Source organism: Rhinopithecus bieti, unplaced genomic scaffold, assembly GCF_001698545.2.
Source record: "Rhinopithecus bieti isolate Rb0 unplaced genomic scaffold, ASM169854v2 scaffold_14826, whole genome shotgun sequence".
NCBI lineage: Eukaryota > Metazoa > Chordata > Mammalia > Primates > Cercopithecidae > Rhinopithecus > Rhinopithecus bieti.
Window position 1 is genome coordinate 2,026,817 of NW_016808328.1, and position 11,482 is coordinate 2,038,298.

The window sequence follows — 11,482 nt, forward strand, 5'->3', positions numbered from 1 at the left end:
CGAGCGATTGCCCCGCAGCTCGGAGTCCCTGGAAGCAGTTCCGGGAAACCCCGCGTGCTGCCGGGATCGCGTCTCTGTCCACGAGGGGGGGGAGGGGGTGGCGCGCGCGCCATTTCTAGTCGTTTTCAAAGCGCCTCGCGCTGATTCTCACGGGCCCGGCCGCCGGCCCCCGCTCTGCCCTGGTGAGTCTCACGCCGGCCCGTGGGGGGAGGGGCCGGGAGCCCCGATCCGACCCAACTCAGCCCGGGCTCCGCGCCTGGTCCCGTTTCGTTTGCGCTCCGAAGCCCCGGGGTGGGGGTGGGGACGGGCTGGGGGCGGCTTTGGTCTAGTCCGGCCGCGCGGCTGTGGGCCTAGCCCGGCCGAGACGCCTCTCTCCCTCGCTCTTCCTCCCCCCGCCCCTCCAGCCCGCGGTCCGGCCCGCGGGGCCCTCTCCGCGCGGCCTGCCGGGGCGGACCGTGCTTTTCCCGCCTCCGCCCGCTGCTCCATGCGGCCGGACCCCGCGAAGGGCCTGAGGCACCCGCGGCCCTGCCGCTTCTCCCCGCCAGAGCCGCTTCGCTCCCGCCGCGGCCGGCCTAGCCCGAGTGGGATGTGCTGATGATCCGGACGGGCCTGAGGGGATGGGGGTGGGGGGCGGAAGGCGGGGTGCAAATCCCAGGGTTATCTGAGCCGGGAGAAAAGTTTTGTGTGAGCAGAAACCAAAAGGCCGATTTGTGTGGGAAGCCTCCCTCCCCTCCCNACCGTGCTTTTCCCGCCTCCGCCCGCTGCTCCATGCGGCCGGACCCCGCGAAGGGCCTGAGGCACCCGCGGCCCTGCCGCTTCTCCCCGCCAGAGCCGCTTCGCTCCCGCCGCGGCCGGCCTAGCCCGAGTGGGATGTGCTGATGATCCGGACGGGCCTGAGGGGATGGGGTGGGGGGCGGAAGGCGGGGTGCAAATCCCAGGGTTATCTGAGCCGGGAGAAAAGTTTTGTGTGAGCAGAAACCAAAAGGCCGATTTGTGTGGGAAGCCTCCCTCCCCTCCCACATTCTGCATGCCGCGGGCTGAGATTTGAAGGAAAAAATGACTACTAGAGGCCGTGGAACTTAGGCTCCAAGCGGCGCCTGAAATGGATAATTCTGAGACTGTCAGAGGCGCACCAAATTGGAAAGGCGATCCTTTTTCTTATACGGTAGTAACCGTATTGCCAAAATTTTTAAAAAGCCCAGGGCTTCTTGGAAGGTTCAGTCCTTTCACACTACCTGTTTGAGATTTTTGCAGTCCTCAAGTGGCTGAATTGATGTCTCATGAGTCAGTCGTAGGATGAGAGCTCGACACTGCTAAGCCATGAGATAACCGTTAGTCTCATTTCGTTGGTTCTTTTAAAGCCCGTCTCTTAATATGAAGAATTTGCACAGAGAGGTTCAGAAAAAGTCAGGGAGGCGTTAGTGCTGACATCCCGAATTTCCCAGCAGCCCTTTGAAATCTTTAAATGTCTCCTTTTTTTGCAAAAATGTTTAGATCAAATGACTCCCGTCACATTAGTATATTTGCTGCATCCAGAAATATGGTTTGGCTGTGTGGCATTGTGTTGAATTGACATGCGTTTCAAATGGTCTCATATGACATAAAAAGTCTTTTTAAAATGAGCACTTTGTATTTGGCTTGAAGAGAAAGGGCTTTTCTTGATCCAAAAGTTTTATTTTCTGGAATCTAATTATTTTACTTTTTTTGTTAAAATTTACAAACTTTTTTTGAAAAATTTAACCAATTTCAATATCAACTTGTAGAGCCTTTGCAATGATATGGTAGGCATAAATATTTCTGTCTTGTGCTTAATACACAACTTGTCTTTTGCTTTACACATACTTAAAAACCCCACATTAACAGATGTTCATTGAACTTTTCTGTTAAAAATTTGCCTCTTTTCTGTGACTAATAGTATTCCTAGGTGCAATGCTGTAAGGGTCTTGTGATACTGAGAACTTTTGAGTTCTGATGATCTTAAGGTAGTATGTGGGGATGGGGGAGCATGGGAAAACAGAACTATATGTTCGCAAGGAGATTTTGGGTTTAGGATGCATCTTTATAGAAATAGGTTGTGTTAATCAGTAAACGTATTCATCTCACACAATACAGTTTCTTGATCAAAGGTGTGACAGTTTCGAATGTTTCCGTTTTTGCTAGTTCATCAGAATTTGAAGCTTGCCTTGAGAAACATCCACCCAGAATTTAACCACAGTCTGCGTCTATTAAGGGCTATCGAGTCTTAATAGTGTTTTGTAATTGTGAGGAGTCATGTTATCTCATTTCCAGAGTAACCCTTTGCATTTTCCTTTCTTCTTCCTACTCTATACTATTACCTCCTTCCCCTCTTGGTCTTCCTCCCTCTTTCATCAACTTCAACTAAATATCAGTGGACTTTGAAATGAAAAGAAGTTGTTTTAAGCCAGAAGACTGCACCTGGTGCATTTGCACAATGTTCGATAAGCTGTCTGGAAGTGTGGTTATCTTATGTGTCTTAGTACTTTGTAGGAGACTTGTATTTTCTTTATAGATGACTAGGTGTCTCGAGTTTCATCAAGAAAAGTAGGCTTTTTCTTGAGATCTACCTTTATGTCTTTTATTTAGTATGTGTTGCAATGTCTTGTTCTGCTGCCTATTATCTTCATCACATTGTAATTTCACCACAGACAAATGCACTTTAATTCCCTGTCTTTTGAGGCAGTATACAGACTGGCCTTGTATGGTTTATTATTTACTCTTTCTCTTCAGGGAATCAGTCCATTTCAGCATTACCTACAAGCTGAATGTACAAAATTATTTTTGGTAGGTTAATCTGAGAAATCTGGCTGAAGTTTAGCCTAATTAGGTAACTTTTTTTGAAATATTTGGAAGAAGTTGTCTATTCTTCAGTATGTTTTTACATCTTTATTTTAGTTATAACGAAAATTTCAACATGTACTTTTTTTTTTTTTTAAGAAGCAACCTGAACTATAGCTCACTTAGTGTTTTATGTGGACTTAAAACAATTGTTTCGCTTTTAAACTTGGTCATTTTTTCTTTTAAATCTGTGAATGGGAATAGCGAATTAATCTTAGAACAAAAATTAATGTCAAGTTGGTTTTTTTTTTTGTTTTGTTTTCATTTTGTGTTAAGTTAGGTGGAGAAAACCCAAACCACCACCATGTTGAACAGGGCACTTATTTCACACCGATACTGTATTTGAAGCAGAGCCAGGAAAATTTGAAAGTCCTTAAATCTTGATTAAGTGGTCTGTGGGTGTTCATTCTGTTTTTAAACCAAAACTTTTTAAAACTGTGTAAGACCTGAGAGCTCAGGGGCTTTTAGGATTTTGTAGTGATTTTGATCTTTTTACCAGGACACAACAGCTGCTTTTGTTAATCAGCAGTTCTACCTTCAGTAAATTAAAGCCTTTATTTTACCCGGTGTACATGAAGTTCCTTAAAGATCTAATGCTTCCATGTACATTTTCTATGGTTTCACAGGATTATTATTGCCAATTTAGGTCAGATACATCACAGGAGGAATAAATTATTATTTTGATAGAGGTTTTTAGCAGCATGTATACAAATTAGTTTAGATAAATCATGCATTGTCCTACAAACTAGTTATTTCTGGCTTAATGTAATATAGCTCCTGAATTTTTTCCAGCAGCATAATAAAATGGCTAATCAGGTGAATGGTAATGCGGTACAGTTAAAAGAAGAGGAAGAACCAATGGATACTTCCAGTGTAACTCACACAGAACACTACAAGACACTGATAGAGGCAGGCCTCCCACAGAAGGTGGCAGAAAGACTTGATGAAATATTTCAGACAGGTATAATATGCATTTCTTGTTTCTGACTGGTTATGAAAGCGAGGGCAAACCACTTTGAATTTTACAGATTTTTAAGGTTAAATAATACTTATTGTTTCTGATCTGTAGAGCTGAATGTTTGTTACTTTCCCTTCATTGAAGGCATACTGGGTTTGACTTTGATACTCCTTATTTCATTATTTTGAAGCCTTCTTAGTGTGGAATATGCAGTCTTAGTTGTTTCAGAACAGCACATCAGTTTGTCTTAGATTTACCACCCATTAAAATGTATGTTTCTGCATACCAAATTTTACATTTTTTTCTTAATCGAAATCAGTCATCATTTTGCTTTTACTTTTTCTACTTTCAGCTTCTTAAAGTGATTGTTAAATCAGCTTAGGTCTGATTAGGTGGCATAATAAGATGATAGTTAGACTGTATCGTCTGAAACCATAATAAATGTCAGACTCCTTGAGAGTTTGTGGCTTGTCTAGTTTCTAATAGAAATCCACATCTCTCCATAATTTGAAAGTGTTTGGTTTGTAACAGCTGCTTTTTTTTTTTTTTTTTTTTTAATCCAGAAGTGCCATGGTTAAGTGCTTAAGCAAATTTGAACATCTTAATATGGTTGGTTGTAAGTGGTTTGAAGTTTTAAAGAGGGAGAGAAATATTTACCCTTAGGGAGTGTTGTTCATAAATAAATGTGTCCTCCTCCTTTGGGGACATAGATGGAAACTTTCTTCCTCTGTGTTGTGTGTGCCTATTCAGATTCTGAGAGATAATTGAATTGTCTCACTCACAAATGTGTCTTAAGTACAGTAGTAACAAATAGCTGGTTTTTTTTTTTTTTGTCCTTAAAAAATTTTTAAATCTGGGAAGCTTAGTATAATTTTAGACATTAAAATGACTTATAAAAATGACTCCTGGGTCATGGTCTTATTTGAAAATCAGTCCTCAGGAACTTTCTGTGACATTCTGCCATAGAGAATTGGCAGTGATCTGCTTAGAGATGCTCTCTTGTAGAGTGTTTTGTTATCGGTAAGAGGCTGATGGTTTGGTCGTAGGCTTGGTTTGACAAAATGGATTGATGGGTGTCCTGAGTTGTGGCTTTGGGTGGTGGTATGGAATATTCAAGTAAGGCAACTCCAGTTATTTACACATGCTCATTTTGAGCTTTTGAAACAAATCATGGCAACTTTTTAAAAAAGTAACTTTGGAAGTGGCATTACATTTATTTAAAATTTACTATATGGAATAAAGTTCTTTTTGGCTTTATCAAAATGGAGTCACTTTTCATGTTCATATGAACTTGGGGGTTTTAATCTACAAAATACTTCCATTTTTACATTGGATCAATTCTGAAATACATTCCATGTATATAAATATGACATAAACTTAACAGACTTAAGAAATTATCTTTTAAACTTAGTAGATGTTCTGTGTGCAGTTGAATATACTACATATATGAAATGCAGTATATGTATTTTCTGTCGAGTTTACTTGTAAGTCCATAAAGTCTTTATTGCCATTTGAAAAAGATTGTCATTCTTGACAGTCAGTGTGAATGCCACAGCATCTTTTAAATCTCAGCTTATCACTTCAGAAAAACAAAGAATGCCTTAAAGTATGACTTTCAGAATTGATTAATCAAACTGCACTTGCATTTGTAGAAGTTTAAAATTATGCCTTTCCGCATTCTGACTGCAGCAAAGTGGATGCTCAGATAAACAAATGCTTTTCGGTTTATCTTTGGTGTTCAGGAGAGAAAGTCTTTTGACACTTTTTGGAGAGTGGAAAGAATTACTTAGTAAAATTTGTTTTCACATTTTCCTCCACCTCTTATGTGGTTAGCATCAGCTGTAACCGTCTGTAATCTGAAGGTTTATCCTTGGAAAATACAGTGTATTCTTATCACTCTAATATAAACCAAAATTTGTTATATTAATGCATAATCTGTAATACAGTATGTACGTCAGATTTAACCTTCAAGACTTGTACCTTTGGGGGAGTGGGAAATGGATATTAGGATTTGGGGGAGGGGGCGCGGTTTATGGATATGGAGATTGAAATTCATGTTTTTGGTTGTTGACATTTTGTCTTTATTTTCATATTTGTACTGGACCTTTCTGTGTAATATTTGGATAGCTGTGTATATGCATATAGTTAAATGAAAATATAGTTTGTTAGTGATCATATTGAATATACCAATTCTTGATTAAACATCAGTAGAGCTTAGATTACCCCTTTTGTTGCAATAACGTTACCCCTTTTCAATTTAATTTTTAGGATTGGTAGCTTATGTCGATCTTGATGAAAGAGCAATTGATGCTCTCAGAGAATTTAATGAAGAAGGAGCTCTGTCTGTACTACAGCAGTTCAAGGAAAGTGACTTATCACATGTTCAGGTAAGGTCATTACTCAGAAATGTCTTTGAACAGTTAGTGATCTGAGATTATTTTACTATTACTTTTTTTTCCTGTGGAGAAGTGGTGTTTTTTGTTTGTGACTACCTCTTCTTTTAAAAAATTAGTTTAAAGGAAAGAAAGATCTACTTGTGGCAGAGTTTCAGAAGCACAAGTATAAAGCAAAAGTTTCCTCCCACCCCTTGTGCAGTGAGTTATTTTAAAACTTAAAATTAAAGCCAAGTTTTGATGATTGTTACTATAGGTTTTACATGTTACTCAGCTTTTAACATTTGGGGGTTATTTGATCCTGTTTTGTTACCTTGGAGGAGAATGTAGGTGGGAGGAATAGTTTCAGACATCTGGCAAAGACAGTCTAGATGCAGTCACATAACAAATGGAAGACTATGTTTTCCCAGGGTAGAAGGTAAGCTCCCTGAGGTCTATACTGCCTTACTGCTGTCTGCTCCAGTCTCTGGCACATAGTAACCACTCAGCAAATACTTGTTGAATGAATCAGTGAATATTCTGTTAAAATCCTGGTTTTCTGAAATTTATATTTAATTATGTATCTGATCCTTCAAAGATTTTGGTGATTCTTTTATTGGAATTACTTGTCTGTTCTAGAACAAGTGCAATTTTTATGTGCAGAGTTAATGAGAACTACAGGCAGAGAGAGAAACAGGGGAGCAAGGTGCAAGAGTCCCAAAGGGACCCTGAAATGACAATAGATTCAAGGTAAAACTTGACTTGGTAGTTGTAAATGAAATTGCATTTATGATGAGGTCAAATGCTTCTTCCATGTTTCTAGAAAGTTTCACTATTTTTTTTTTTTTTTTTTTTTGAGACGGAGATCTCACTCTGTCACCAAGAGGGGCAGAGATAGATAGGCCGGATCTCAGCATACACATAATCACACATTATACACAGACACTTACTCCTGCCTCAGCCTCCCGAGTAGCTGGGACTACAGGCGCTCCGAACCAATCGCCCCGGCTAGTTTTTTGTATTTTTTAGTGAGACTGGGGTTTCACAGTGTTAGCCAGGATGGTTCGATCTCCTGAACCTCGTGATCCGCACCGTCCGGCCTCCCAAGTGCTGGATTACAGCGTCCCGACCTGTTTTTTTTTTCATTTTTTTGAGACGGAGTCTTGCTGTGTTGCCCAGGCTGGAGTGCAGTAGCGCAGTCTTGGCTCACTGCAAGCTCTACCTCCCGGGTTCACACCATTCTCCTGCCTCAGCCTCCCGAGTAGCTGGGATTACAGGCATGCACCACCACACCTGGCTAATTTTTTGTATTTTTAGGAGAGACAGGGTTTCACCATGTTGGCCAGATTGGTCTCTATCTCCTGACTTTGTGATTCACCCACCTTGGCCTTTCAAAGTGCTGGGATTACAGATGTGAGCCACCACTCCCAGCTGAAAGGTTCACTTTTTAAAACTGGTGTTTAGAAGTGAAATAATTTAGAGGAATTATATAAGAAGGATAATTTTGGGGGTCAGCACTCAATTGCATGTTTAATGAAGAGCCCTAATTCATACTTTTCCTCATTCCCTGTTTTGTGGTGATGAATGACATATATTTATTGATGCTTCTGCTGGTAGTTTCTTGGATTGATCCAGTAATGTCTCTTGGTTCAGTTATTTTCCAGCCACTTTGTTTCTTTTCTCTTGATAAAAAGGTGTTGTTACAACTGCTTTCCTCCTTTTAAATTTTCAGTTACCTCAGTTTCTTTATTTGTAAAATGGGAATAGTAATAGTGACTACCTCACAGAGTTATTATAAGGAGTAAATGAATTAACATAAAGCACTTAGAATAATGCCTGGAATGTAGCAAGAACTATGTAACAGTGAACTGTTATTATTATTACCATTTTATTACTTAGATAAACAGCTTTGAAAGGTATATATACAGCTTTTAATGAAAGACCAGTGAACCTAATTCGTTAGTTAAATGGATGTTCGTGTCTTGCTATAGTGATATACTTTTTTTTTTTGAGACAGAGTCTTGCTCTGTGGCCCAGGCTGGAGTGCAGTAGCACCATTTCAGCTCACTTCAACCTCCGTCTCCTAGGTTCAAGCGATTTTCCTGCCTCAGCCTTCTGAGTAGCTGGGACTACAGGTGTGCGCCACCACACCCAGCTGATTTTTTTTTTTTTTTTTTTGGTAGAGTCGGGGTTTCACTGTGTTAGCCAGGCTGGTCTCGAACTCCTGACCTTGGGGGATCTGCCCATCTCACTCTCCCAAAGTGCTGGGATTACAGGTGTGAGCCACCATGCCTGGCCTGTGATACACTTTTTGATTAGAAATAGTTATTTGGTGTTGAAGTTATTTCTATTATTATTACATTGTAATATGTAATGAAATAATCATACAACTCACCATAGTGTAGAATTAGTGGGATCCCTGAGCTTGTTTTCCTGCAACTAGATGGTCCCATCTGGGCATACTGGGAGGTAGTGACAGATCTTCAGGCATTAGATTCTCATAAGGAGCATGCAACCTAGATCCCTTGTATGCGCAGTTCACAATAGGGTTCACGCTCCTATGAGAATCTGATGTGGTTGCTGATCTGACAGGAGGCGGAGCTCACAGCTCAGGCAGTAATGCCAGCGATAGGGAGGATGAGGAGCGGCTGTAAATACAGATGAAGCTTTGTTCTCACTTGTCCACTACTCACTTCCTGCTATTCAGCCCGGTTGCTAACAGGCCACGGACCAGTATGGGTCTGTGGCCCAGGGGTGGGGGAACCCCTGTTTTACATTACATTTATGGCTCTGTTTCAGTCAAAGGTAGAAGAATGGAAGGCCGAAGGTATGCATCCCTGTGGAATCCTAGTGTTCACCGAACTTGATGATATCTAAAGTCTCTTGCCGTTCTGACAACGTGTGATTTTAAAAACCTGGCCGGGCACAGTGGCTCACGCCTGTAATCCCAGCACTTTGGGAGGCTGAGGTGGGCGAATCACAAAGTCAGGAGATCGAGACCATCCTGACTAACATGGTGAAACCCCGTCTCTACTAAAAATGCAAAAAATTAACCAGGTGTGGTGGCCCATGCCTGTAATCCCAGCTACTTGGGAGACTGAGGCAGGAGAATGGCACGAACCCGGGAGGCGGAGCTTGCAGTGAACCGAGATCACGCCACTGCACTCCGGCCTGGGCGACAGAACAAGACTCTGTCTCAAAAAAAAAAAAAAAAAAAAAAAAGGTATACTAGAAAGACAATGGGGGCTGGGCACAGTGGCTCATGCCTGTAATCCTAGCACTTTGGGAGGCCAAGACAGGTGGATCACTTGAGGCCAGGAGTTCCTGACCAGCCTGGCCAACATGTTGAAACCCCATCTCTACTAAAAATACAAAAATTAGCTGGGCGTGGTGGTACATGCCTGTAATCCCAGCTATTTGGGAGGCTGAGACAGGAGAATCGGTTAGACCCGGGAGGCAGAGGTTGCAGTGAGCCGAGACGATGCCACTGCACTCCAGCCTGGGCAACAGAGTGAGACTCCATCTCAAAAAAAAAAAAAGAAAAAGAAAAGACAGACAGTAGGAAGAAATGGATGTGAGAGTAATAGTAAATGAGAGAAGCTGCATGGAGGTAAGACTTAATGCTTAATTATTTTTTTAAGGATAGAGAACATTTTATTTGAAAAGACTCACCAGTAGAAACGTGTGGGGAACCAGTGTGAATTTTGACTTTGTTTTACCTAACCATAAAAATATATCTCCTAGGAAGTTAGAGTACTTTTTGGAAAAGATTAATATACTGATGCTTGTGTGTTAGATTTAGTATTCAAGTATAAAGAGATGTATAATTATCTCTAGGCCTTGCTTGAGAGAACTGGTTATACTCTGGATGTAACCACAGGACAGAGGAAGTATGGTGGTCCTCCACCAGACAGTGTGTACTCTGGTGTGCAACCTGGAATTGGAACAGAGGTAAGTGTTCTTTAGCTGTTTACCAAGATCTTTCCAGTTTGGAAAGTGTTTTGTCTACTATGCAGGTACTGTACAGATGGGGGAAAATTCTTGATCCCTTTCAAAGTTTAGCTGTTGTTATTTTTTAGATATCCATGTGTATTTTGCTGCCATCATGAGGATGGATAATCTTGTGACTGGTAGATACCCAAATACTTTATATAGGAATATAATACAGAGTTCTTGGAGCAGGTTGCTAAAACCATGCTACTAGCAACACACCATTTTAGATACTTGGAGTAAAGTTATTTGGAAGACACAATTGCTTTATTCTGTTTTTTTTTTCCCCATCCCTGAGATGGAGTTTCACTGCTGTTGCCCAGGCTGGAGTGCAGTGATGCAGTCTCGGCTCACTGCAACCTCCGCCTCCTGGGTTCAAGTGATTCTCCTGCCTCAGTCTCCCAAGTAGCTGGGATTACAGGTGCCCGCCACCACACCTGGCTAATTTTGTATTTTTAGTAGAAACGGAGTTTCACCATTTTGGTCAGGCTGGTCTTGAACTCCTGACCTGAAATTATCCACCTTCCTTGGCCTCCCAAAGTGCTGGGATTACAGGCGTGAGCCTCCACACCCGGCTGCTTTATTTTGGTTTTTGCTTTTTGGGGATTGTTTTTGTTTCTGTAGAGACTAGGTCTCACTATGTTGCCCAGGCCGGTCCTGAACTGCTGGACACAGGCAGTCCTCCCGCCTTGACTTCCCAAAGTGCTGGGATTACAGGCATGAGCCACAGTCCCAACCAGGTTTTTTTGCTTGTTTGTTTTTTGTTTTTTTGAGACGGAATTTTTGCTCTTGTTGCCCAGGCTGGAGTGCAATGGTGCAATCTCAGCTCACTGCAACCTCCACCTCCCAGGTTCAAGCGATTCTCCTGCGTCAACCTCCCAAGTAGCTGGGATTACGGGCATGCACCACCACACCTGGCTAATTTTTTGTATTTACTAAAGACAGGATTTCATGATGTTGGTCAGGTTGGTCTTGAACTCATGACCTCAGGTGATCCACCTGCCTCGACCTCCCAAAGTGCTGGGATTAGAGGCATGAGCCACCGCGCCCGGCCAAGGTTTTTTTTTTTTTTTTTTTAATGTCAATAATTTAGAACTGTGCTTGTCCTCTCCCTTGCCTCACCTATCGCTCAGAAGGGACATAGTATTTACATAGAGATATTATTGATGGGTGTGGTTTGCACAAGGGAAGAATGTGGAATCAGATAAAAGATTGAGTATGTTGTCCATACTTGAACAAAGAAGCAACTCTTCCTCCATCTGTGTCTTCATAAAGGTTTTTCCATTTGTCTTATTGCTAGCCTGTT

At 41.8% G+C, this 11,482-nt stretch overlaps 1 protein-coding gene across 1 annotated transcript in view; it reads left to right on the top strand.

Annotated features, from left to right (window-relative positions):
- The first annotated feature begins 1,147 nt into the window (after window positions 1–1,147).
- HNRNPR (heterogeneous nuclear ribonucleoprotein R) overlaps window positions 1,148–11,482 on the top strand; it is a 34,324-nt gene continuing 23,989 nt past the window's right edge. The window contains exons 1-6 of the mRNA XM_017886516.1: window positions 1,148–1,165; window positions 3,652–3,817; window positions 6,083–6,206; window positions 6,832–6,936; window positions 9,007–9,013; window positions 10,024–10,137. Of these exons, the coding sequence (XP_017742005.1) occupies window positions 3,661–3,817; window positions 6,083–6,206; window positions 6,832–6,936; window positions 9,007–9,013; window positions 10,024–10,137 (507 nt within the window). The 5' untranslated portion in view covers window positions 1,148–1,165; window positions 3,652–3,660. The remainder of the gene's footprint in view (window positions 1,166–3,651; window positions 3,818–6,082; window positions 6,207–6,831; window positions 6,937–9,006; window positions 9,014–10,023; window positions 10,138–11,482) is intronic.